Genomic DNA, 27,057 nt, shown 5'->3' with positions numbered 1-27,057 from the left:
ACTAAATATACATATTGAAAACACATAAAACTGCTCATAGAACTACTTTGTAAATCTTTACTCAATAACTTTTCTATCATTTTTCAGTTTTTAGTGTAACCACAAGGAGGCAATAAAGCGTCAAAAATCATAGACTGCTGGTATGAGCATGATATGAGCCTCTGAACGCTAAGACCCTAATAAATATTACTACATGTTCAACACATGCCTTGCAAAATCCAGTTTACCTCCAGCTATTATTTGTGTTCACCTTAAAATTTATGCACAGCAGCAAGAATTTTTGCAAGCTTGACACATGCATGTCATTTCAACGCTCAATGCATCTAATGAGCATCCAGCTGTCAGTCTTTAAATTAATAAATGAAGTAAGAGTCTCTTTTCTGTCCGATAAATAAAACCGTCCCAAATGCTGAAGTTCTAGCAGAGCCCTACTATAGGGTGTGGCATTGTGTAAAGAGCAGACAGACGGGTTTCAAGTACTGTGCTGGTAGAGAGAGAGAGAGGCTTTTTTTCACTGCTAGAGACTGTTATGTAAGGAGGCAGAGTCTTCCCACCTCCCCTCTCTGTTTTTGTTTTTCTCAATGAGCCAGGCTCTCCCTGACGCAGGCCCCTGCGCCTGTCCACTAGGCCCCTTTCCTGGAAACAGAGCCTGGCAGGGGCCACTCAGGGGCAGGTTTCGGGGAGAGAGAGAGAGAGAGAGTGATTGTGGGAGGGGGTCTCCTTCCCCTTCCTGCAAATCACATGGCTCCAGACTTTGGTCAATCTGGGCACAGCTCTTGATGAGCATATGTGTTTGGGTCATTGAGTGCATGGACCATAAGTCACGGAGGGTGGGGGACTCTAGGCAGGATTAAGTAGTTTATATCCTGTTCACTGATTATTGATATGTACCAAGAGCCTGAAGACTGAATGAATCCTTAAGATATCTCAGCACTGAAAAATCTCATGTTCTTATGTTGCAATTCGATAGACTGGTTTATGTGCATCTTTTTAAAAAATATATTGAATTTACAATTATTATATTTAATGCAAGAGAAGTGTTATTACATTTACCTGTATTATTAGTTCTTTATATTATTATACAAAAATGTAATAGAAAACATCAGTTGTTTTAAATAATTACAATTTTGTAATGTTTTTGAAAATGCTCACCAAGAATGGATTTATTTGGTCAATTATACAGTATAAATAGTAATACTGTGAACTACTATTACAATTTTAAACAACTGTTTCACATTTTTTATAGTTTAAAATATAAGTTATTCCTGGTAAAGCTGAATTACTTCAGTATTCAGTGTCACATGACCCTTCAGAAATTATTTAGAGCTTAATCGTCAATTATTACTGTTGCTCAGTTATTAAATTTTCTTCATATTCTTAATGTGAAAAACATGTTTATTTCTACTTAATATGTTTGTGGAAAACATAAAAAAAAATTCAAGATTCTTTGTAAAATAGAAAGTAAACTGAAAGTACATTTTTAATTTTATTATTACTATTTCTATACTTCAAACTTTTTAATAGTATATCATGGCTTGTTTCAGCATTTATAATAAGAAATGTTTCTTGAGCATCAAATAAGCATATCAGAATGATTTCTGAATCATGTGACAATGAAGACTGAAGTAATGAGTGCTGAAAATTCAGCTTCATCGTCATAAATACATTTTTAAAATATATTAAGATTAACTGTTTTTTTTCTTCTTCAGTATTTTAGATAAAATAAATTCTGTCTTTGTGAGCATAACAAACTTCTTTTTAAAAAAAAATGACTTCCAGCTTTTGAATGGTAGAGTATATATTTATAATAAACTGAAAACATCAGGGCCCGTATTCATAAAAAATCTTGTGATAGTGCAAAGAGGTGCTCCTAGCAACAAAATTCTTAAAAAATTATTTGAAATGCGGATGTTTCCACTTAAAATTAAAGTAAAGATTCTAGTAAAGAAAAAAATAATTTCAGAACCCTTAAACAAGGTTTTAAGAACCAAAATTGTTAGGAGTACGGACAAGACTTTAAGAGTTTTAAGAGTTTCTTTAGCAGTGGAGAAAATGTACGAAACATGAAGAGGAAGAAATGTGTTGCACAATGCAAGACAGTGAGTTTATAAGATCGTGCAGGGATCATGTTTGTGACCAACTTTATTAGAGACACGCTAACATCTCCAACATCATGTAGGGATGCCATAGTGCAGGAAATGAAAGTAATCACTACATTAACTACAGGTACATTAACATATTCGGCAACTGGATAAATGCAACTATGCAGCAGTGATGATTTGGGTCTATAACGACAACCTTCTGTCACAACCTTCTATAAGCAAGTGATCACACAAACAATTACCTTATTTTGTCACTCTTCATTTCCTATCAAATATATACATGTGTGTGTATATATGTATATATATATATATATATATATATATATATATATATATATATATATATATATATATATATATATATATATATATATATACACACACACTCATATATAAAATGTGTGTGTGTGTGTGTGTGTGTGTGAGAGAGAGAGAGAGATAACATAAGAGTATGGTAAAACGGGAAACATTTCAAAGTAAAGGCTTATAATAGCCCCTACATTTAAAAGTGGTCTTTTATTTCCTTCTTGGACAACCAACCAATCATAATCTGCAAAAGACTGTTTCATACCTAGCAACGGGGTCAGCCACGCCTCCTCACTAAGATAAAAGTTTTTGTCTTTTCATCGCTTCGTTTTTGTCTTTCATCGAGTTGCTCCCAGATTGATCCCGAATCACTCTTAAGCTTAGACTCCTACATAGAAATGGTTAAGCTCAAATAGGATTTTTCTTAGAGGAATCTTAGAAGCTTTAGGAATACGGCCCCTGATTAGTATGTTGAAGAGCTTGATAGTTTTCTTGTTTGCTTGTCTAGAAATGTACACCACAGATACTTGAGTTTTAAGGAACAGGTTCTAATTTCGCTCCCTCCTTGTTCAAGGCACCAATCCAGAATTGTAACCTTATAAAAACACAGCAATTAGGTTGCCCTTTTGGGTTAGGGCAGGTTCTAGGATTACTATTTGGGATTAATGAACTTTTTAGAGCCAGGTACAACTCCACGACGGTATCTACAGATTTACAAAGGGGATCTACCTGGCTCAAAAAGATATTTGAGAGGAAAGTTGATAAAGTAATTGTCCACCCAGAAAAGTTACATTTGTTTAAAATGTACTAACCCTAAGGCCATCCAAGAAGTAGATGAGTTTGTTTCTTCATTGGAACAGATTTGGAAAAAGAATTAGCATTACATCACTTGCTCACCAACGGATCCTCTACAGTGAATGGATGCCATCAGAATGAGAGTTTAAACAGCTAATTAAAAACACCACAATAATATTAATCCACATCATCTTTTACCTTTAACCCAAATAAGAGTCAATAATAATGCTTGATCCAGTAAAAAAAAGTCTAACCCCTCTGTCCTCCCTATCAAAAATTTTGTGTTACGTTTTCACTTGTAAACAATGCTTGACCTGTGCATATCTGATGGCACCCATTCACTGTGGATGATCCATTGGTGAGCAAGTGAAGTAATGCTACATTTGACCAAATCTGTTATGAAGAAACAAACTCATCTACATCTCGGATGACCTGAGTGTGATACATTTTCAACAAACTTTTATATGTTTGGGTGAACTATTCCTTCAAGAGCCAAATGTTGAGTCTTTGAACACACTTTTGCTCATATTTATTGTTGTAGAATTAAATGGTAATAAAGGAAATGGGTAATGGAAATATTTTTATGCTTTTTTCTTGTGATAACAAATTACACAAAAGGACAAAAAATACTTTAATCATTAGAATTGTGAAAAGCCTCCATAAATGCTTTTTATGATTACCTGCACTTTGAGTGGCTTTAACACCAGCTTCTTTGCTGTAATTATTATTTCAATATTAAATCATTTTACAGAGAGCTCTCAGCTCTACTTGTGTAAATCAAGTTAAAGCTTTGTTAACAATGCCTTTTTATCTCTTCAGTTTTGATCTCTATGGAATTTTTAGTCAACAGGACAAACAAGGGGCACTGTATACAGCAAGGAAGAGGTGTTACAAGTTTCTGTAACTAAAGCTTTGGTAACACTTTGGTTTATAGCGGCCAGTTCTAACTATTAACTTATTGGCATTCTCACTGGCATGCATACCATTATATTGGCTGTTTATTAGCACTTATAAAGCACATATTGATGCCTTATTCTGCATGACCATGTTTAGATCCCTTATAAACTTAACTCAGCAATTCAGCAACTATTAATAAAAATAAGCAGCGAATTAGGATTTTAAGTAAAAATTTTAGTTAATAGTTATATGAGTCCCCAAACAAAAGTGTGACAAAAGCTTTCATTTACACTGGGCTAAAACATTAACAAAATTTTTTTTTTTTTTGCTATTTATGAAGCAGAATTTATTCTTTTACCACAAACGCATTTTATTTTTTATAATCTTTTTTTTTTTTCTTTGAAATAGTATGCTTTGATATTGTTTGATAGTGATTATATGCCTTCTGCTGCAGAGTTGCAAAAAAAAAAAAAAAAAAGGCAGAACATGTTTTGGAGTTCTCCCACTTACACTTATTTTTGTCACATATCTGACATCTGCACAACTTCCACATTTCTAAAACAAGGAATGTAAACAGAGGCACCATTCTTGTTTATGTCTTGGTTTTGTGGTATAGAATTGGTCCCATTTGGGAATAGTCAGAAATAGATCTCCAACATAAGAGTTCTGGGCAGAACTGAGACCTCAGACTCATAAAAACTATGCTTGTTATCATTTTATCACTTACATTTATCATTCCTATCATTAAAAAAAATGGATAGAAAAACAGAATATAGAAAAATAGAATGAAGGAGCACAGCTTTCAATACTCATTTTTTGTAAACAAATTGGATGTTATAGAATAATTCATTAAATCGTTCAGTGATTAAATAAACACCTACCTGGGTTATGGAAGGCATTATACAGGGCAATATTTTATTATAGTTTTTATAATTCAGAAATTATGCAACTACACACACACACACACACACACACACACCTGTCCACTGCAGTTTTACATTGATGCTTTTTCTGACCAACTGTTTCATATCATGACATGAAATATTATCAAAGCAAACTAGTTCTTATAACATGATTTGTGAAGTTTGATTATTTTATTAATTTTTAATTATGTTAAGTTTAATGACTTACTTAATGATTTGATTTTAGTAAATATCATACTCCAAGAAATCTCATGTTGGAATTTACATTACACTTTCATTAATTTGAGCAAATAAAATACAACATTAACACTCAGTAAATAGGCCTATACATAAACGACTTTGAATAATAATTTAAACGAGCTCTAGTTTATTTATTTGTTAATTAACAAAATAAAACACCACTTTATGAATAGCAGTCTTACAATTTTCGACTAGTTTTTATGTGTGATTAAATTACCTTTTTTTTGGGCACAGCATCCACAGGTAACTCGAATTCGACAATGATAAGACAAACAGATATTTTGAATTGATCAATATATAGCCTTGATTAATCCACTTAATCATCATCCCAATTACAATGTTGAGGAGGATCAGTAGAAAAATGACTAGGTGGATTAGGTGTGATGCACTTTAAAACCCCGAGATTTTTTCAGATATTATCCGTTCAGTCCCATTATTTATTTCCTTTGCAATTTCCTCATTATTCAATTAGCATTCTGCCACTGCAATTTCGATTTTTTTTATGCGACCCCTTCCGAATACTGATTCGCGACAAAACCAGCACTGGAATCTTCTCAGTGTGGAGTGTGCAGAACAGAAGAATGCTTCAGCTACTCCCACTTCCTGGAGATCCAATCCGAAACGACCAACTGTCTCAAGGCGCCCCTGCGAGTCCGTCCAAAGCAAAACATTACGCGGAAAAACATAAAATCCGTCAATTATCGCCTAGTTTCGCGTCTTATCCTCTTAAATTTTACTTCTGAGAGAATTGGTCGTGTCTTTTTTAAATTTACTATTTTGGATACAGCCCAGCTACGGGGTTGTTTATCTGTAGTAAGGGGAACTTGAAACCTCCTTGCCCCATGTCCTCGGTTGTTTTTCTTCTTTCGCCTGGATTCTCCATGTTGTTGAAGAAAAAGTGAGGGCTTTACCCAGACCAGAGGGGGCTATGGATAAATATACAAGCGATAAAGTAAACCGAGACGCGAAGCCTAGAAAATAGCAGATAAGAGAAAACAAAACAAAGTGCCATGCCCCTCCCATGTGGAAAGAGAATAGAAGGCGGGAATAAATAAATATCACAATATTTTGTCGCCGTAGGTTTGAGATATTTCTGCGCGAACGGAAATTATTCATTTCAAGCTTCGCTAGCTTTTAATGCCACTAAATGCGGGCCGACTGTGTGTCGCTGGAAAAGGTTGGTTGGACGTTGAGGGCTGTGCGTTTGTTAGATGGAAAGTTCTATCATCACTCAAGTGCAGAAAGACGATCCTCGGTTGTCTTCGAAAACAGGTAAGTTAGGCGACGCACTGTCACATGCTAAACGGTCATGTTTTAGCGCTGTCAACTCTTTCTGGGCACATATTCTGTCTGGCGTTGTCGCGTCGCGCTGTTGCGACGCTCGCGCTTTGACAGTTATTTGTCATATCGGGCTGATTGACATGTCACAGTCGCGAGCGGAATTCGTTAAGTTCAAACCGTTGGAATTTAACGAATTCCTCACCGTACGGCGATATGTAATTCCGCTCCGGTTTGTATGTACGTTATATGGCTTAATAAAGATAAATAAATGTGTAACTTATCTTTCCATGTAACGTTACATGCTTTGCTGTTGCAGGCATTGTTGAATGTTTACGTAATGTTTTTTTTTTTTTCAGACGACGTGTAATGTTTTTCTCTCTTTAATATATTTTATTCTTCCCTTTATTTGTGTTCCTTAGTGTATATATATTAAGAAAGTATGTATTTTATTTATTTATTATTTATTTCATTATTTTCCGATGTGATTCTGATGTTTCGTTTTAAACGTATAACGTTAACCAATCCGACCAAGTTAATTCGGTGCATGCTGTTTCCTCTATATTCGACGTCGTTTGGTCGTTTGGTTAATGGATAACTTCATTTGAGTGACATGTTGTTTTATCCTTATGCAGATTGTGTTGCAAAAACATTTTCAGTTTAACTGTTCCGTTAATCGACACGCCTACACTAGCAGATCTCACACTCGTACAGAAGTAAAACTACACAAAATATTGAGTTGAAACGTCGAAAAACATCGTCTCATGGAGAGCGCAAGGTGCCGCGCTGGAATGCACAACACACCCCTCCGCACACGCCCTCCATCTGCCGCGCGACGCTGCCATCACACGCGCAAACCTTAACGGTTAATCAAGGCCTTATCTAGACGTTTAACAAGTAAAGGCCTCAGTGTTTTGCAGAAAATTACAGTTACCCTTTTGTAATCCCTTACTTTCAGCCTGGCGGGCGAGTGTATATGCCCACTGTTTTGTCGCGTAGTTCGTGCCGTTGTTTATCGTGAGTCTAGTAAATGTGCGCTTATTATAGATCTGACGCAAAAACGATGAAAACACCGGTCGTTAAACTCTGACTGTAGTTCACTGATGTCAATTAGGGTATTATTTCAGATGTTTACGATCTCTGGATTAGTGAATTACGAGCAGCCACAATGTTGGGAAAACAGCCAAGACAAGTCTGCCCAATTTCCTTGAAGACCCCTTGAACTCAGTTTGTACTCACTGGCAGAAAGTGTGCAGTGTGACCTTTTTTGTTTATTGCTATAAATGCAAAGAAATTATGGTGTTTGGGTTGTGAATATATGTAAGACAATAATATTAAAAGGATAAATCAATTTTACCAGTATAGTTTAAAACATAAACTTTGTGTTTATGATGGTTTGAAAATAATTGTATACAATTTTATGCAAATATTCTGATTCAGTAACTGTGAAACTATCCAGTGGTGTAACCCAGTAAAAAGCACTGAAATAGTTATTTTCACGTAGCATGTGAGTGTGCTCAGTTCAAAAACATTTTCAAGTATATTTTTCAAGGTAAAAGTATAAAGAAGTTTAAAATAATAAAAATAAAAGGTCAAAAATGTTTACTTTACCAAATGGCTATAATTCACACTTGTCAGGATCTAAAAGGGTCCTCTGTTTTGTGACATGACAACAAAATGGCTTCCTGCTTGTTGTTATGCCACAATGACTTTGATTTGTCTGTCAGCAGTTTTTCAAATATTATTAATATTATTTTAAGCAATAATAACACATTTATATCATGTTAGTACTTTTACCACCAATTTGTCAAGAATTTAATCCTAATGAAATTATTTACTTTTTTTACATTCTCTAGACAGCTATACCATGTAGACATTTTTGATCTTAACCTTTACTATAAAATATCAATCTTTAATTCAGCATCTGAAAATATTATAGGAGCCACATTCAAGTCATTTTTGTATGAACTGAATTTCTTAAAGTGTTTATGAATAATTTTAATAGATCTGTACAAGGCCCCTAAAGCAAATGCCAAGAATGTTTGCAATGTTTATGTAAAGTTTTGTATATCTTCTCTATAGAACCTTGTGGAATTAGATGAAATGAGTTTGTTGAATATATTGGTATTCAAATCAAGCAAGGATTCAATCTTAGAAATGTATAATGTATACAGTTATGTCTCATTTTGTCATTAGCTGCTGAATGTCCATCGGTATCCAGCTGTGGTTTAGTTTAATCAAAATGCAATTCATAAAGCAATGCTTAGGTTAAATATAAGGATGTTTTTCAACAACTGATACTGAGGCTGATATGTAAAGGTAAGGGTGACAGACTGCCAAAATATACAGTACATAATGCAAATTAATGATAGCAAATGAGACATACAGAAAATTGCAGTTATATATTAAATATTTGAAAACACAAAATATGCATTCAGGTAGCAGCAGATAATCGGAAAATCAAGTAAAAAATATCAGGCGTGTTGATCACTATTAAGTCACTATGCATGCTCTTCAAGAGGTCAGCAAATTTTTATTCAAATTAATTTTTTTTTTTAGATGCACTATTTTTATTTATTTGAATGCATTAGAATTGTTTAGGTTAGTGCTCAGAGAGCAATCTGAATGCCTGAAAAATAGCTTCTAGAGTATTGAGAATACGATATGTGTAAAACTGATTTGAGCAAATCTAAGACATTATGTCTAGGAAAACATTACTTGTTATACCAGTGTTTTCTGATCTTTACTTATTAGATGCAAGCAACATATCTGAGAGAAAAAAAAAGACTCCAGTTACACACAATCCCTTGAAACTCAATCCGTGCTTACCATTTAATTCGCCTTGGAGATCTTTATTATCTAGGAAAATAGATGACAATTCACTGAGGATGAAATTAGAAGTTTCTTTTATTCAGCAGTTAAACTGTTTTTCGGTAAATTGATTAAAAAGCACACACACACACACACAATCTCATTGGATTTGGTCTGAGCAGAAGTGTACTAATAGCTAGAAACCCTGACCACTTAAAAGCTTCTAGCAGAACCTTTGACGCTCCTTAACAAAACTCCCTTTCCAGTCCACTCTAAATGCTCACAGTATCGCTCCATCCTCATGTGAAAAAAACCTTTCCAAGAAAGTGCATTTGAATTTATAGGAAAAAGAAGTACAAGGAAAATGTATCTAAGTCTTTTTGTTGAGCAGGGCGTTATCAGCGAGTGTACAGATGGGCAAATACAGCACAGAGTAAATGATGACGAAGGAGGCCATTTTCTCTCATCCTCCCTCCGCTGTACATGCTACTCGTATGTTACATAAGCTGATTCCTATAGCTACATAAGCTCCCATAGGGAACCAGAGGGGGGAAAGGTGCCTGGGATCAGCCCCTGCTCATCATCAAAGTCAATTCCTTTAGCTGAGAAAAAAAAAATCATTAGTTGTACTGAAGTTACATCACCATAGCAATAAAAAAAAAAAACTGATTCTAATCATTGCATGGCGCACTTTCATGTTGCGAGAGCTTTTGTGTCCATTTTCTTTCTATTCGGGAAACGGGCATGTCTGAACAAAATCATGTTTCACATGCAGATATATGCAAGCAAAAATATGCAGAAGCCCCCTAAATATGCAAGGAGCCCCTCGGTAATGCACAACAAAGCCCGCCACAGATGCCGTGTTACAAAACACAGCTCTTATTTCTGTGGCTACAAGACTTCTAGGTCTTGTTTCTGCCAGACTCTCCTGTGATGAAATGGCAGGAGCCGTGTGTGAGTGCGTTAGAGTGTGTGTATGTTTTGCTCTGAAGGTACAGCTGAAATGTGTGGGCTTTCCCGCCCTCTGAGATTATATAACATATACCAGCCGTGGCCAGCAGTCTCATTTAAAACAGATTTTCTGTTTCTTTGCAACGTGTGCCATCTCTGGAGAGGGGCGGCTGAGCATTTGGTCATTTTGATGTTGATAGGCGCCGTATTTACTGACGAAAACATACATTTCATTCCAGTGCTCTGAATTATTTAAGAGCTCTGTCAAGGCTCAGTGGTGCATTTGATGCAAATGTGTCTAGCTGAAGTTTCTGTTTGTCATCTATCAGAGATAAAAGTGGTTGACTGAAAATATTTATTAACGCGCTCTGGGTGGGGTTTGACAGTAGCACTTAGTGGGATTCAAGTGGGATTGTTTATAAACCACGCAACATGAGCCTTTTTATGCTGTTTATGCAATATAATTATCAGCGGGACTAATATATGCAAATTATGCATTTGAAAAAAAAAAAAAACTGTTTTATTGTGTTCAAACAGATCAGGTGAATAAAAGCTCGCCTCAGAAACCTGGGAGTAGGAATATCTTCAAAAAGCTTATCTGTTGCCTTCGAGCTCAAGATGCCCAACTGCCAGCATCACCTACCCATGATGCCTTGCTAGCGCCGGAGGACAATGGGACCATTGCCAAAGTATTATAGTAAACATTAATTAACACTGTTACTTTTTGTTTTGGTTTATTTTGTATCATTTAAACATGAAACAAAATATTTGAAGGATTAACTAGAAGTAACTGCCAATCGTTAAATTGTCATTTCACACATTGTCAAATTGTTTTATTCATAAAAAAATAAGTAAAATTTTATATATATATATAAATAATAACTATTTTAACAAAGTGTGTGTCTGTGGCTAGAGAAATACTAAATATTTCATATAAAATTATTATAATTATGTATTATAATCTGGATGTGTAAAATTAAATGTAGATGTAAATGTAGTTTCGACAATGAATGGGTAATGCAATGTTTTATTTAAAGTTTTGAGTTAAAACCTACATGATTAGGAAATATAAAAAAAAAGATCCGTTACGTTTTCTCTGTAGATACCAGGAGAGTGTCTACTGCCAGCAGTGACCTCTCAGGACCAGGGGAAGATCTGTGTGGTCATAGATCTGGATGAAACACTCGTGCATAGCTCCTTTAAGGTAAACCTAGGTTATTAACACCTGATTGATATTGAAAATTTGTCATTTTAAAAGAGCGTCATACTGTTCAACTAAGAATAGGTGCATATATGAAATATTAGCTGTACAGTAATTATTGCATGTAAACAATAATTATTTGCATGCAAACCACTGCGTTAATAATAGTTTATCACTCCACTGGTGTTTTTAACCGTATCCACATTGTGTTTTTGTAGCCAATAAGCAATGCAGATTTCATTGTGCCTGTGGAGATTGAGGGGACCACACACCAGGTGAGGTCTGATAAATGTTTGTGTATGTGAGAAACAGCAGTCTTGAATTGTGCAGGACTTGGGCCTAAGGAGAGAGGGGAGCTGTTAATGTAGCATATTTAAAAGTGAATGATGAGCGCCATCTGCTGGATTGATGTGGGAACAACTTTTCAGATTGTGACGTCACGGTGCACATCACAAGTTTGCCCATTAATTCATTGACCACCACAACAAGCAGTACAGACAGAATATTTTTAAAACAAGGAGATTGAATTTGCATTAAAACCTTTATGGTTCTTGTCAACTTTTCACAGAAAATCTGCATTTGGCCTCTGCCTGGTTCAAGTAATCCAGGATAGGTTTGTTCCCACTAATACGGCCTATTCTTGATTACTTGTTTCAGGAGGATGCTACGAGCGACAGCACTAGATGGATCAACAGAACATTTTCGGTTTCGTTTTATTTACAGAATGTTGCAACTCATTGGAATGGTGAATTATAATCATTTGTCACATAAACAACAACGAAACCATCTGTGTTTTAGGTGTATGTGCTGAAGAGGCCATACGTGGATGAGTTCCTCCAGAGGATGGGAGAACTGTTTGAATGTGTTCTGTTCACTGCCAGCCTTGCTAAGGTATTCAGACATTTATCACCTTTCATTAGGAGCAAATAGAAATTCCTCACTTAGTGCTGGTTAGTTAGTGTTATAGAGCTATGCTCCTGTAGTCTTCTCCAGTAATACAGTGTCCTTGTCCTCATTCATGGCTGTGTTAGTATGCAGACCCTGTGACTGACCTGCTGGATCAGTGTGGTGTGTTCCGCACACGGCTCTTCCGTGAATCTTGTGTCTTCTATCAAGGCTGCTATGTTAAAGACCTGAGTCGCCTCGGCCGTGAGCTCCACAAAACCCTGATCCTGGACAACTCCCCTGCCTCCTACATCTTCCACCCAGAGAATGCTGTGGGTTTCACTGTCCTACCGCTATTTAGCTTTTTTTTGTTACAGCCTGCCTTCTAGATTCTCCCTCTTGCTATTTAAAGGGTTAGTTCACCCAGAAATGAAAATTCTGTTCTTAGTTAGTGCCATGTTATTCCAAACCTGTAAGACCTCTATTCATCTTTGGAACAGAAATTAAGCTATTTCTTTATGAAATCCGAGAGCTTTCTGACCCTGCATAGGCACATTCAAGTCACAGAAAGGTATTAAGGACACTGTCAACTCGGTCAATCCGAAAGGTGTGCAGATGCGCTCTCTTCATAAAAGCACTGAGAGATGGCATCATCACAAGGAGGAAACACACCAAAATAACAAAACACTTTAAAAGACAGACACCCAGATCAAATGAAAGAGTTCAAGCAGGTAAGTTTCATTGTGTTTGTGTGTATTGCTTTGGGACCGAAAACCATGGATTTTCACTGGTATTGGTACCGAATACTGAAATTTTGTTACCGTGACAACACTGAATTCTTCTCTTCCGTGTCAGTTCATGACAGCTGACGCAGGAGCTGGAGTTCTGACGTAGAACCAATAAAATTAAGGTTGAACCACTGATTTCACGTGGGCTATTATAACAATGTCCTTCCTTAATACCTTTCTGGGGCATGAATGTGTCTGTTGCATTGCTGTCCATGCAGTGTTCTTGCATTTCATCAAAAACATCTTAAATTGTGTTTTGAAGATGAACGAAGGTCTTATAGGTTTGGAACCCTTAAAGGTCGGGTGAACTATCCCTTTAACAACGGTTTATTTTTCCTGTATTTGACATATATACAGTGGGGTCCAAAAGTAACATATGCAGTATATATATACCGCCATTCAAAAGTTCGGAAACTGATTGTTTTTTTTTTTTAAGGAATTAATACTGTTTTGGTCAGCAAGGATACATTAAATGAAATAATCAAAAATGACAGTAAAGACAATGTTAAAAAATATTTGTGGTTCAAATAAATGCTGTTCTTTAAACTTACTGGTTTGTAATGGCTACTGTAAGTTTGGCTTCACCGTTACAGCATGTGATGGCAACAATGTTAAAAATAATTACATAGAAAAGTTATTTGTAATTGTAATAATAGTTGACATTATTAAACATAAAAAGCAGCACGGAGCATAAACATTTTTGAATGTTGACGTCTTATTATATGTTAAAAAGAAACAAATATATATTATATGTTATATATGTAGTTTATCAAATATCATGTGTATATTTTCAAATGTTTAAAAGCTAAACATTTGAAATTATATTGACCAATTTTATGTCTTTGATTATATATATATATATTGGACCCTACAGTATATTTAACAAATTATTGATGTTCCACCAATCCAAAATGATAAACCCAGTAGCTTTAAATGATCCCAAAGTGACTATATATTACTTTAAGCCAGTAAAGTAGTGGTATATAATAACCTCTGTGCCTTCAACAGGTTCCTGTACTGTCCTGGTTTGATGATTCAGAGGACACTGAGCTGCTTCACCTCATCCCAGTATTTGAAGAGTTAAGTCAGGCTGATGATGTCTACTGCAGACTGGAGCAACTCAGGGGTGCATAATCCCTACACCACCAGAGCAGGACAAACCTCCGTGTTGTTGTGCACTGACTGCCAGTCACACACGAGCGGCTCTTATGACAGGAGACTCCGCCTCCTAACCTGAAAACAAACACGAAAGCTCATAATTCTGCTTATGGTTTGAGAAACAGAAGCCAGTTTTGTCTCAGTCATCGAGCTTGGATTTTGCAATAACAATTTACAGATTTTATATTCCTTTTTTTACTTTTCTATTTTTTGTTATCAGAATTTTTTTTTTACATTTAAAATGACATTTGGGAGATTAATACAGTTCAGAAAGAAAGTAATCTGTAATCTGCAATTATGTTATACATCTTTAAAAATAACGTACATAAAGCAAAATAAACTTTCAGGCCAGTCTTTCCATGTAAAGTCCTACTTGAACTCAACCTTAAATCTTCAACATTCATATTCATACTTTAGAGAAAAACTAATGATTCTGATGTATTCCAGATTCAGGCGAAAAATGCCACAGGAATACACATCATCTTATCCAACATGCTATGCATACTTTTTCCATAAATGCAAATGTGACACCTAGCACTCATTCATCCTTGTTTCTGATCAGTCTTACTACTTTACACAAGGCCTTGTTTAAACTGCAGTTTTTTTTTTACTGTTGTTGAGGGGTGTAAACCTGACATTTCTTTAAAAAATAATAAATAAATACTTTAACACTGTTTTATGTGAATTACAACTACATGCTTATCTTGACACTTCCTGTATTCAATCTTAAAGTGGCCTTATGTCTGCTTCAAGTGTATATGATGGGGTTTTATGATACGCGAGGCACAGAATTAACACCACAGAGTGAACCAAAGAGATTTATCTTGTTCAGTAATTGTCTTTCTCTCTACTGTATTTATGCAGACAATTACTTGTACTGTCATCTATGTGTATATTTGGTTGAACTTGAACTGTCCATCTTGTGTGGACCACACACTCCACCTCTGTACTTCATCTTATGTAAACATGATCATGTTTTTATATTATAAGTTGTCTTTACTGTAGCACAAATATTCAAAATGGCCATGTTTTATATAAAAAAAGGGCAGATTGTCTTTTGTTTAAATACATGCTTTGATAAGATCTGTGTTGCCACGTTTTTGACTTTTGTATTTGCAACAATACATTTTTCTGTGGAACATTATGTAAATGTTCTTTGCATATTGTCTTATTGAGCCACTGTGGTCAGCTATTATTGATAATAGTAATAACCTTTCACATAGCTGCACATAATTCAAACAGCATGTACATAGCAGTCAAATTCAAGACATATTTACTTCTGAATGATCAAACACCACAAAACAAGCATTAGGATTCTTTGGCCTAAAATATTCATTTTGCGATTTGATATAAAATAGAGTGCATCATGTATTTTAAGTCGTTTCCATCATCCGAGAGGTAAATTGTACTTCCTTGTTCTGACCACTAGGGGCAGCAGAATCCATCTTTTGGAGTTTATATGAAGACATGCATGTCACACTTTCTGTAATAACTACAGCACACAAACATACTTAAAAAGGTTTTATTGAGTTGCATGAGTGATGGCGATTGCTTAGAAAGGAGATTATGAAAACACATTTATGGCTTTTGCAGGACAGAGTGAAAACAAAAATCAGATAGCACCTTATATAAACATTTTACAGATATATTAACAACTTCATCATAAATTCTTTTGTAAACATACCAAACTAATATAAAATATTCCTGACAATTACATCAAAGTAAATAACAAAGGTTATGACGGCAGGCAAATTAGGACGCTACGATAATAACACAAACTACTTATAAAAAATAAAACTAAAGATTTTGTGACAAATCAAGAATGAAATGCGTGTAAGATTGAGATGACTACAAAATTAATTTATCTCTACAAAAATTTTACACAGGCCTGGAAAGACTGTTGGATGTAAAAAGCATATATGCTTGGGAATGTTTCTAATTAGTCTTTTGTTGTGGTCGTTTCGTAGAAAAACAGCTATTGAGGTCAGCACAGATTAGAAAGGATTCGGGTTGTACTTTTAATCTACTAACCTATGGCTTTTCGAGCAACCACTTGAAAATTAAAAGCTTTTTTTTTTTTTTTTTGCCTGTAAACCATTTTGCAGGATTAGCATCGTCAAACGCATGCACGCATCTTGACTTGAATTGCACCAAAATGCTTCAGGCTGAAGAAATACGACGGGTTTGTGAAAAATAAATAAATAAAAAAAATCAGCAACCTGGCCGACAGGAGGCTAATTTCTAACAGCTGTGGAAAGATGCGTAAGGCAGAGTCAGCATTATTACATCAACATTAAGAAATCGTCAGCCACCTTTTCAAAATTCTCATGGAACGATTGGATGATTTTTCCAAACTGGAATGAAGAAATCCTGGGTTTAAGTTTAAGCTTTGTTTGCTGATTGTAAGCAGGGTGATCCAACAATACACAGTTCTAAATTAGGTCACGAGTCACAAATTTCTTTAAATCGTTGCAAAACAAAGGTAACATACACAAAAAACAAATTGTGGCCAGATCTGGAGAACAAACTAATCTAGAGACACACAGCGAGACACGTACACACAAAGTCAGGCACAGAACATGTTTGAACAAAACTTAAAAGGAGTAACCAATAAAAGGTGGTCTTGTCTTACCACACTCTTCAAAGAAAATAAATAAATGTAAATAATAATTCACCGTGGAACACTGTCTTACATGGATCGCACTTACTGCATGTTGTTTTTTTTCTTTAAAACAATGAATCAAAAGTCTACAGCTGATGCGGTTTTACAAAGACGCGGTTTTCTTTTTTTCTTTTCATGAAATATGCACATTAAATTAACTGAAAATCACATATATTAACATTCACTTTCCAATAACTACACAAATGTTGCCAGAGTGTGTGTGCACGTATGTTGCATGAGAACCAGAACATTCTGTGAGATTGAAGACTGGAAGACTGTCGCGATGAGCTTGGATTTGTCCGTGAAACGTAATTTAAAGAGAACATGAGTCGAACGTCACTACTTTTGCTACCACTTCAAACAGAGAACACGAATGAGATGATAAGAGTTGATATAACGGGCTAAAATGACACCACCACAAACACACTGTAAAAGTCCTTCTTTCAACCATCGGGATAGAAACGCGGGTATTTTGTGGGTAACGTGTGCCGTGGGATTTTGTTTTCAGTCAAAAAAAATGGGTTATCCCGTGAGTATCCATCCACCTTTGAAGAACATCTGAAGCGTAAGGAGAATGGTGGGTTTCTAAAAAGGTTGTACCTGCTTATCATTCAGTTCCTTTTGAAAACACTTTAGCCTTGACTACCACAAGAGGACAGGCTGTCATAGAGGGAATCGCTCAGGGACTCTGGGGTCTCCAGGACCTGGGGATGGCTTGGAGACAGGCCGTCGTCAGGTCTCTCTCTCACCAACTCCAAACCGGTGTCCCTCGCCATGTCTGGGTTAGCAGGAATGCGGCTTTTGCCTCTACGTGCCTGACCGGGTTGAGGAAGACTCCTCGGGTCTCCCTCGCGGCTGGCCACCGAATCACTAGTCTTGTTGCGCTGAGGGTAAAACAAATGCACTGAATGAAACTGAACAGTACATGATAAATATACTTTAATCATAATAATACTTTATTACAGTCTGTACGTGGCTATTAAAAGGTCTATTTAAGTCAATTAGAATTCTATCTGCTGTGTCACCTGTTATGGCTATCAACCAATGAATGATGGTTTTAAAATGATATATGTATTTTCTATAAATAAAATTGCATTAACTGTTACTCAATTTAAAGGTTAACTTGCAGTGAACCTCAGGTGATGGCAAAGGTGATCTAAATGCAAGAAAGTAAACACGCTGCTGAACTTTGCCATGTGTACACTAACAGAAATGCACATCATTCAAAAGTTCAGGGGCCACTTTTATTTTAATAAAATAATGTGTATACTATTATAAGGAGGCATTAAATTGATCTAAAGTGACAGTAAAGACATTTTGAATATATGCTTTTCTTCTGAACTTTCGATTCATCAAAGAATGAAAAAAATGTATCACGGTTTCCACAAAAATTCTAAAAACGTTTCCTGATCATAAAATCTGAATATCAGAACCAACATTACCAACTACAAGCTTTAGAATGGTAGTGTATATAAATAGTTTTAATCAAAAAAAAAAAAAAACACTAGGATCTAAAGTGATGCTCACCCTCTTAAATGAACTCTTATGACTCACTGGCTCCACTCCGTCTCCAACGCCAAGATAAACCTCAGACGGCTCTGCAGATGCTTTGAGGTTTGGGAAAGTCCAGTTCTTTGTGGGGCCTACTTTCATAGGTGCTCCACAGATATCAGTGCCTGAAATAAATAAAGAAATTAAAGGTATGAAATAAAGAATAAAAACAACACCATCTGGGACTTCCTTTTCTTCATTAATGTATAATTATTCTACATTGGAAACTCACATAACTGATTAACCTTAAGTGACAGTTAAAAGGTATTATATACCATCATGAACGATGTTTGCGATCTGGCTGGATGGAATCTTGTTTTCCAAAGTGCCAGCGTGAAGATCCATATCCTGACCCCCCATATAATCCTCTTCTAAACAAGACAACTCTCTCTCTAAAGTCCAGGCCTTGTGGGACATCTTCATCCCTGAGCCATGTTTTCCCTGGAGATAAGAAGGGTCACTCTCCCCATGCGTCTTCCCTTTGGGAATGCTTTTGCAACCAGCATTTGCACTATAGTCAGGAAGAGGGAAGGTGCCAATTCCACTGTCGAGGGTGTATGTGGAGATTCCAGATCCTAAAAGAGAGGAATTTGAATAGAGTATATTAATTTTATTATTTTAAAATATTTGAAGGATTGGGCATCAATTTGAATTAAATAACTTTTTAAAATCCTTATTCTTATATTTGTATATATGCTTTTATATTCTTATTTAAAGGGGGGGTGAAATGCTCGAAATGCTCACAAACACTTGCACAACTCCGTTGATGCTCTGTAAAAATAAACTCCATCCACTGGTCCCTTAATGCTGTTTTTTTGGTAATCTGTGCAGGGTTGTCTTGTCCTGGCAACCAAAAACACACTTCTTTTGTGACATTTCGCGACGCTCTCGCTCTGATCAGTGAACGTCTGTTGTGCTCTCAGTGCTCTGCTATATGGGAGCGCACGCTCTTCCGGCAGAAGTGCCTTAGGACCCATATAAGGAAATTCCACTCCATCTAATGTTACACAGAGCCATACTCGAAAAAAACTTTCCGAAACTTGTGACAAACCGGAAGGAGTATTTTGGGAACAAAAATACTCCTTCAAACGTACAACTTAATTTTTGAAACTTTGTCCATGTTTAGCATGGGAATCCAACTCTTTAACAGTGTAAAAAACTCAGTATGCATGAAATAGCATTTCACCCCCCCTTTAAGTATTACACACAGACACATATTTTCACATATATAACAAAGGATCACACCCTAAACATTAAGATAATGTTTTCCATACAGCTGCTGTTGGATGACTCACAAATGGGAGCCACAGAAATTCAGACACACCTTGATTATTCATCATCATTGACAGGTTAAAACCCATTTTTGTCGCTACATGCTAACCAATTGAAATTCCTGCCTCTAGAAGCATTAAAAACCATTACGTCATGCATTGTGATCATGCCTTACCTGCAAAGTGCTCATGATGTATTGACTCAGCCAGGTTCTCATCTAACGTGACGTCTTTACTCAGTAACGCAGAAACCTGTGAGAACATTTTTTTTTTAAGTTCTATTGAGAACTTTCAAAACATCAATGTGCATTATATCCATAAATTTCACTTTTTACCTTTTCCATGTCATCACTGCTTCTTGTCTGACCAGCAATGCCAGCGCTCTGGTGACTGAACACAGGTCTGGATTTACAATCAAATGAGAGGCGTCGATGTGCCATGCTGATGCTACCAGTGTCCTTCCCATCAACCCTTATGGGATAAATGTTTGAATAAAATTTAATAAAATTGTTCATCTTTTCTGGAGCTTCTTTTATTAAATACACTTTGGTTAAACTTTAGCTCTAATTTATTAAACCATGTGCAGAAGCCCAGCCACAATGATAATGTGAATCCCCAGCTGATTCATGAGTCAAATTCTAATTATTTCTCAAAGCACATTTTCTCACCTAACTCATTCCTCAGTTATTTCAATTAACTTTCAACACCTGCAAACCTGCACTACAACTATGCACTTGAAGATGAAGGAAATAAGGATTTAAGTCATTAATTTGGCCTTTGACTTGAAGCTTTATTGTTGGTTGATTTATACACTAAACGAATATGTCTTGGAACAAAACAGCTGAGAATGACTGAATAAATTATTTTTAAAAAATGTAATTTAATTGCATTAAGCAGACTACTTTTTTTATTTATTTTTTTATTGTGTTTGAAATGTGTCATTGTGCCATCTTTCTATAAAACAAATATCAAAATAAAACATTGTACAAGTTGCTTTGTACTCACCGGTTTAGCAGTTGCTGCATGAAGTTGTCAGATGGCACTCCTCTGTACATCACAGACAGCTGGCCTTGGGCTTGGTCCATGACCACCTCACAGGAATGTCCCTTTCCTTGTCGGTCCAAGGCCACTCCATTCACGTAAGCCCGCTCTTCTTCAAGAGCTTTATGCAAGCCCTCTGCCTTCTCAATCAGCATGGAAATGTTTAGGCTCTCGCTCTCGGTTTTCCTCGCTGCCCCCTTGGAATCCTTGCCTACTGAAGATATATTGAGTTTCCATTCCCTTTTATCATCTTTTGCTTTTGACGTTTCTGGTTTACGGCTAAGAGCAGGAAGCTTGCTTTTTCTCAGACCAAACCAGCTGGCAATTCCATTGGAAGCCTTTTGTTTGACCTCAACCATTTGCCCTTTATCTTGCTCTTGTAGTTTCAGCATATTTTCCTCAATGCCCTTCATGACCTTCTGCTCTATAGAAGACTGTGGACTGGGGGCAGAGTGCCTTTTTTCTTCAACATTCTCTACTGGCCTTGGTGGTGATGGAGGAAGACTCTCTCCGTAAGTAGGATTCTTCTTCTTATTCGCCCTGAGATGGCTCCTGTCCTCAGATTTGGACATGTACCTCTGAAACTCTTGAGTAGGTTTCCCATCTCGGTTCATAGAGGGTGGCACAGTTTTAGTTGGTGATTTGAGGGCGATTTTATTGGGGCTGCCACTATGGGGACCAGCAACATTTTTTCCATTATATGAAAGGTTATGAGGTGTCATACTCTTAGCATAGCTCCGCAAAGCCTGTGCAGCCTCTATGTTAGTAGATGGCGGATGCATCTTAGACTTTGGGCTCTCCTGCTTGGCAAGGAATGTTCTAGATGATTCATGTTCAAGTTTGGAGACTGAGGAAGAGGGAAGAGACCTGACAGCTTGCTCAACATGCTGAAAGGCTGCTTGTTGTTTTGAAATAGCACCATCAAGATGACCTGAATGGTATGATTTATCCTCAGTCGATTCTGTATTTTTAGGAAGTCTATATTCTCCTGACTTGCAGTCAGAGTCCTTTTCAGCATTTTTGCTTTTATCGGTGGTTCGTGTTGGTATGCTCGCGGACTGGATTTCTTTCTTCTCTGCGAGTGGAGGACAAGTTATGGACTCGTCTGGGTTCCTCAACTTGCCAAGTGCAGCTAGTCGTTCTTTAAAAGAATGACTTGATTCACCTGAATGTCTACCAATCCCTGATTTCTTAGGAACAGGTGGTGGATCGTTCCTTTTAAAAGGTGACTCCGAGCTTTGTGAATCATTATCTACCATTTCATTTTTCTCTTGGCTCCTGGACCTCATGCTTATCCCACTCTGAGCCTTCTGGGATGACGACTGACTAGGCAGACTGCGATGATTGACTTGCTTATGCCACACCGGACTCTCGGAGCTGTCCTCTTGGTCTGAAGAATCAGATTCTGGTGAGATTTCCTTCTCCTTGAGACTCGTTGGTCGCTCTATACTAAACTTTGCCTGCTTTCCTTTCGCACCTTCATTAACCGGGCTGGAATTTTGAAGAGATGAGCTCACTTCTCCAAGCAGCTGGGATACATCGTTGCCACATGTTTTGGAGATGTCAGAGACATTTTCGTAATGTGGAATTTTCTGAGGAGTCTTTTGAATGTGAGAACTTTGCGTAGGCTTGGCTACACGAGTTGCTTTGGGGATACCACAGCCAAGGTCCTTTGGCAATGATGCAGGGACATCATCGGGCTGGGGTGGAGAAGTTGGAGCAGAGTGTGACTCCGATTTAGAAGGGGGCAGCTGTCTTTGCCTCTCTGTTGTGGTGGCTTTTCGTGTGGATACAGGGGAACTGTGCACCTCATAGTTGTTGCTCCGACAAGGAATCTTCGAGCTACGAGTCAACTGAGGACTGAGACGAGGTGGAGCAGGTACTGCAGTACGTTCTCCAAGAGTGGGTATCTTAAGGAACTTGAGCAGTTTGGAAGGTGAGGCCTTGACCTCTCTAAGGCAGGAAACTTGATTCGGGCTGACCGCAACTTTTGATCTAATGGACTGAGGATCGGAAGGGGTGTCTTTCACAGGGACGGAGATATCATCCAGTACTTTTGAGGCAGTATGATTCTCATTGGGAGAAAATAACAGGCCTTTGTGGACTGGTTCATTGCTGTCCATCTCACAGTGTGCATTTTGTAAATTGTCTTTGAGTCCAAGAGTAGGCAGCTTTGAAGTGGAAACAGTGTCTTCCTTTGTTGTAAATGCTTCCTTCTCGAGTCTTTGTGGCGCTACAGAGTTTAAGTGCTTCAAATCCGAGTCCAGTAGCGTCACATCGATTGTGCTATCATCACAAACCGTATCATTGCAAGTGCTGCTGCTTGACCTGTTGGATTGAGATTCAAGCAAAAGGTCAGATAACCTGTTCTTGTCTCTTGTTTCAACCAACACGTGATCGGACCCTCTGGGCTGATCTCTTTCTGAAACGGTTAGTCTTGAGTATAATTCAGGGACTTCTAATGAGTGGGGATCATTCGATGGGTTAAGACCTTGGTCTGCTGAAAGAATGGACATATCTCCAGATGTCCTATTTATAAACAGTTCACTTGTACCTGTGGTAGGCTTCACAAGGCTCTGCATTTCCATGTTCTCTTGGAATTCGGAGCGAGCCAGATTGAGGTTATCGATAGTAATGGGAGCTGAAGTGCAACAATTGTGGCTACTCTTGGCTAAGCTAAGTGAATCTTTATTGGACAGCATCAAGCATGTGCTACAACTACCACATTTTACATTGCTGTGCTCTCCTCCATTCAAATGCGGATGTGTGCAAACATCTGGACAGGAATGGGAACAATGTGCTTTGGGTGCATTGCACCTGGATGAATTGTCTCTACAGGCTAATACAGCCTCCTTAGAGGCAAGAGCCTGGCTATAGTCACAGATTGAGGGAATGCCAGAGGAACGATGATACCGAAGCGGATCAGTTTCTTCAAGCTTGCGGAGGACCTCTAAAATGTGTGCTTTCTTCTTCAAGAATGGGGACATGGCCTCCATGGACGTGGATGAGCCTTGAGTCTCTGGTATGCAATTTTGTGCACATTCGCTGTTTCCCTGTGAAACCAAATCATAGGGATGAGGTAAAGTTGTCATACAAGACTGATTAATCAAAGACTTTGTGTATGGCTCTTACCTTGGCCTGTGTATTCCTCTGAGCCTCAATCAGTTTGTTAGATTCACTGTGCTGCAGCTCGCCGATGTGCTCCAGACAGGGTCCTGGCTGCTTTGATAAGAAACATCAGGTAAGCTTTAAGTTTCTTATTATATGAATCAATTTTTGGATTACGCAAAACACCTAATGTATCACAACTATGCATGCACAACAAGGTTGTTGTTGTTGTTGTTTTTTTGCCTGTTTAGATACAAATTCCTTGTAGTTAAATGAAAAAATGCTAGCCCATGCAGCCCAGGCAAATTAAACAGGAAGACGTTAATTGAGCCATTTTCTTCATTTTGCAAACAAAACTAATAGGACATCCCTGTGGACTTTGAAGAATGTTTCGTGAAAAACAAACTTCAAACTAAAATGTCAAGTGCACTGTACATTTTGTCATCGTATGTTGATGATTTTATGAATTTTGTAATTTACCTGCTGATGTACACATGATTGACTGTGCAGTTTCTCCTGCAGCAGCTCACATAGTGTTCTGTTCTGCCTCTCCAGATCAAACACACGCATTTTCAGTTTAATGCATTCCTCTCTGAGATCCTAAAAGAAGAATTTTTTTTTTTAATATATGACTAGAATATGTACACCACTTATAAAAAATACAACCAACATTATATATTAAACACATTAAAATGAATTATATATTAAAATCATTAAATAATTCAATAAGATATAATAAATAATACTTCATAAATAAATATGAATTAAATATAAAATAACTCTTTAGACTTTGTAGTTGAAATTAAGTTTTTATAACTATGTTCCTGATGCAAAACCACAAAGTTTTTTTTACCTTTTGATTGAGTAAAGCCTGCACAACATGGTTGGCGACCTAAAATTAAACACATAAATTAAACATAAAATACTTTCAGGACTATTTTATTTTTCATCCTACTCTCTAATTGGCTTCTGCATTAGGCAAAAACTTTGCAAATCTCCATAGAAAGGGTTGGTAAGGAACTCACCTCGTCCAAGCATCGTTCATATGCTTCTCTTTGACTCTCGTTTGCTAATGAAAGGGAAGAGTTCTCGGCCTATGCAAAAATAGAACAGTTTAAACAGCAAGTCAAGGAAGAAAAGTAAACAAAACTGTATTCTTAGTGAAAGTATATGCCACTTACTTGAAGTTCTCTCACTCGCTCCAGAAGCTCACTGTTACTCTCTTCCTCTAGATAGGACTCCAGATCACCCTCCTCAGACTCAAAGTCCTCATCTACTCTATTTTGGGCCTCTTCCGACATCGTCTCTACCTAATAAAAAGAAAGAGATTGAACGTGAAAGGAGTGTTCGGCAAAACTTGTTTGAAGACTCATTATGAAAAGCAATTCACTTTGGTGTGCTAATGAAGCAGAAATCACAAACTCCACCTTGGTTAAAGAGTTTCAGATTCTTGAGGTTATAACCCCTGTGTTTGCATATTGTAAACTGGTTAAATAACCTGTAAATCAACTTTCCAAACATTCTTGTGTACTTGGAGTGGTTACAAAACCCACTAGCGGTGTGCCTTTTAATCTCGATGTAAAAGAATTAGCGCGATTATCAAGTCTTTGAGACAGCTGGGTGTGAATAAGCAGGACTTGAGTCCCTGGCAGGACACACCTTCACTTAAGGGTGTCATCAGAAGGGATTAGACAGAAGAGGTCTGAAAACACTGGAGCCATCTTGCAGACTCATGACCTACTCACTTACTTACTGGGGCACAGAATCAGATCCTCTTGACCTGCATTTAAACTTGGATGAAAACAGAAAGACACATGTTCTAGTGTTTTAAAAATTATGGTGGTCAAACCTGCCTAGCAAACTAAGCATTTGACCAGTACCCCAGTTTCACTTTGCACATTAAGATATTACTGTATTGAATGTAGGTATGCACTGTGAGGACCATACCAAGTATTTTCATATAAAAACCATTATTCAATATACTGGCAAATACTAAAACTTTTAGAAACTAAAAAATGACTCCTCATAAATTGTACTTATCATAATGATATAAATTATATTAAAAAGTAACATTTATCATCCAAAAACCAATGGGACCAAAAGTATATTGGATTACTTTTGTTCCAACTCAAAAATCTCAGTGATACAAATATATAATTTAAACATGCTTCTCCTGTGTCTCCTGAAATTGACGGATGGTTTGTTTCTGTAAATGTCCTATTGTTGAACTACACCATAAGAGTAACCTCCAGTCACTTTCATCCACCTATTCCCACCACTGCACTACACCAGAAATCTGACCTTCAAAACCAACACCGGATGTAATCAGCGGATGGACTATCACTGCAAAACTGAATCTGAAAATCAATATGTTTATGGTACTTATTCATTATTGATCCTCTAAGTATTCGGTGTGCTCATTTATGTAGTTAGCTCATCTATAGACATCTAACTCTTTGCGAGTGAATAGCTTAAATGGAAGCTCCATATCTGGAAGTAAATGAATACAAAAGCTTATTGGGGTCAGAGAATACTGCTCTGTTTTAACAGTAAAGATGGCACTATTGGACAGGCTCCAGGCCACACTATAGAGTTGGTAGTTCCTGCGGTGCCAGGAGGCTCCTTTCACATGACAGACTCTTTTCACAAAGACACAAGGCATAGCCTTCCGATAGAGGAAGATGTATTTGTAGCGTAACTGTCATACATTAAGCCGAGCAGAACGGAAGAATTTACATTTTTCATATTGAAGACCCTTTTATCCACAATGACTGACCAAACAAAAATAGATACATACGTGATAGATCAAAACTAAAACCATAAATCTGATCCATCAACAAATCCAGAAATCCTATAAAAATATTTTGATTTCTAAATAGTTATATTTTCCTATAGACTACTTCTATTGTACCAGATGTTTAAAAAAGGTTAATAAATATATAAATCATCCATTTCAAATAATTTAATAAAATAATAAAATATAAAAATTAAATGGCAAAACTAAAATGTAAAAAAATAAAAAGAATAATAAAATAAAATAAAATGACCAAAAACTCACCAAGAAAAAAAAAAAATAGTAAAAAATCCAA

General features: G+C 36.8%; 2 protein-coding genes across 7 annotated transcripts in view; one reads left to right on the top strand and one right to left on the bottom strand.

Annotated features, from left to right (window-relative positions):
* The first annotated feature begins 5,909 nt into the window (after positions 1 to 5,909).
* LOC128011900 (carboxy-terminal domain RNA polymerase II polypeptide A small phosphatase 2-like) lies at positions 5,910 to 15,479 on the top strand. The gene is made up of 7 exons (XM_052594678.1): positions 5,910 to 6,535; positions 10,841 to 10,992; positions 11,406 to 11,507; positions 11,723 to 11,779; positions 12,303 to 12,395; positions 12,536 to 12,721; positions 14,186 to 15,479. Exons 1-7 carry the CDS (start codon positions 6,475 to 6,477, stop codon positions 14,309 to 14,311), a joined length of 777 nt encoding a protein of 258 aa, XP_052450638.1. The 5' UTR covers positions 5,910 to 6,474; the 3' UTR covers positions 14,312 to 15,479.
* A 364-nt stretch (positions 15,480 to 15,843) lies between these two features.
* The window catches only part of nckap5l (NCK-associated protein 5-like), a 30,831-nt gene continuing 19,617 nt past the window's right edge, over positions 15,844 to 27,057 (bottom strand). For 4 of the 6 annotated variants that reach the window (XM_052593612.1, XM_052593614.1, XM_052593615.1 and 1 more), the window contains exons 2-12: positions 25,150 to 25,278; positions 24,994 to 25,062; positions 24,822 to 24,860; positions 24,449 to 24,568; positions 23,993 to 24,082; positions 20,825 to 23,913; positions 20,155 to 20,290; positions 19,996 to 20,071; positions 18,824 to 19,123; positions 18,525 to 18,673; positions 15,844 to 17,881 (exon numbers count right to left, since the gene is read on the bottom strand). In XM_052593612.1, the coding sequence (XP_052449572.1) occupies positions 17,630 to 17,881; positions 18,525 to 18,673; positions 18,824 to 19,123; positions 19,996 to 20,071; positions 20,155 to 20,290; positions 20,825 to 23,913; positions 23,993 to 24,082; positions 24,449 to 24,568; positions 24,822 to 24,860; positions 24,994 to 25,062; positions 25,150 to 25,269 (4,440 nt within the window). In that variant the 5' untranslated portion in view covers positions 25,270 to 25,278 and the 3' untranslated portion in view covers positions 15,844 to 17,629. The remainder of the gene's footprint in view (positions 17,882 to 18,524; positions 18,674 to 18,823; positions 19,124 to 19,995; positions 20,072 to 20,154; positions 20,291 to 20,824; positions 23,914 to 23,992; positions 24,083 to 24,448; positions 24,569 to 24,821; positions 24,861 to 24,993; positions 25,063 to 25,149; positions 25,279 to 27,057) is intronic. The other 2 variants (XM_052593617.1, XM_052593616.1) reach the window with 2 other exon arrangements.

The sequence above is a fragment of the Carassius gibelio genome, chromosome B23, assembly GCF_023724105.1.
Source record: "Carassius gibelio isolate Cgi1373 ecotype wild population from Czech Republic chromosome B23, carGib1.2-hapl.c, whole genome shotgun sequence".
Lineage (NCBI taxonomy): Eukaryota > Metazoa > Chordata > Actinopteri > Cypriniformes > Cyprinidae > Carassius > Carassius gibelio.
Note: the sequence above shows the minus strand (reverse complement) of the source record. Positions and strands in the feature narration are given on the sequence as shown.

What these genes read in the sequence shown, in the direction of transcription:
- LOC128011900 (XM_052594678.1), top strand. Translation starts at nt 6,475, where the DNA reads ATGGAAAGTTCTATCATCACTCAAGTGCAGAAAGACGATCCTCGGTTG. An exon ending in TCGTGCATAGCTCCTTTAAG is followed by an intron (nt 11,508 to 11,722) that starts GTAAACCTAGGT and finishes GTGTTTTTGTAG; the next exon opens with CCAATAAGCAATGCAGATTT. An exon ending in TCACTGCCAGCCTTGCTAAG is followed by an intron (nt 12,396 to 12,535) that starts GTATTCAGACAT and finishes TGGCTGTGTTAG; the next exon opens with TATGCAGACCCTGTGACTGA.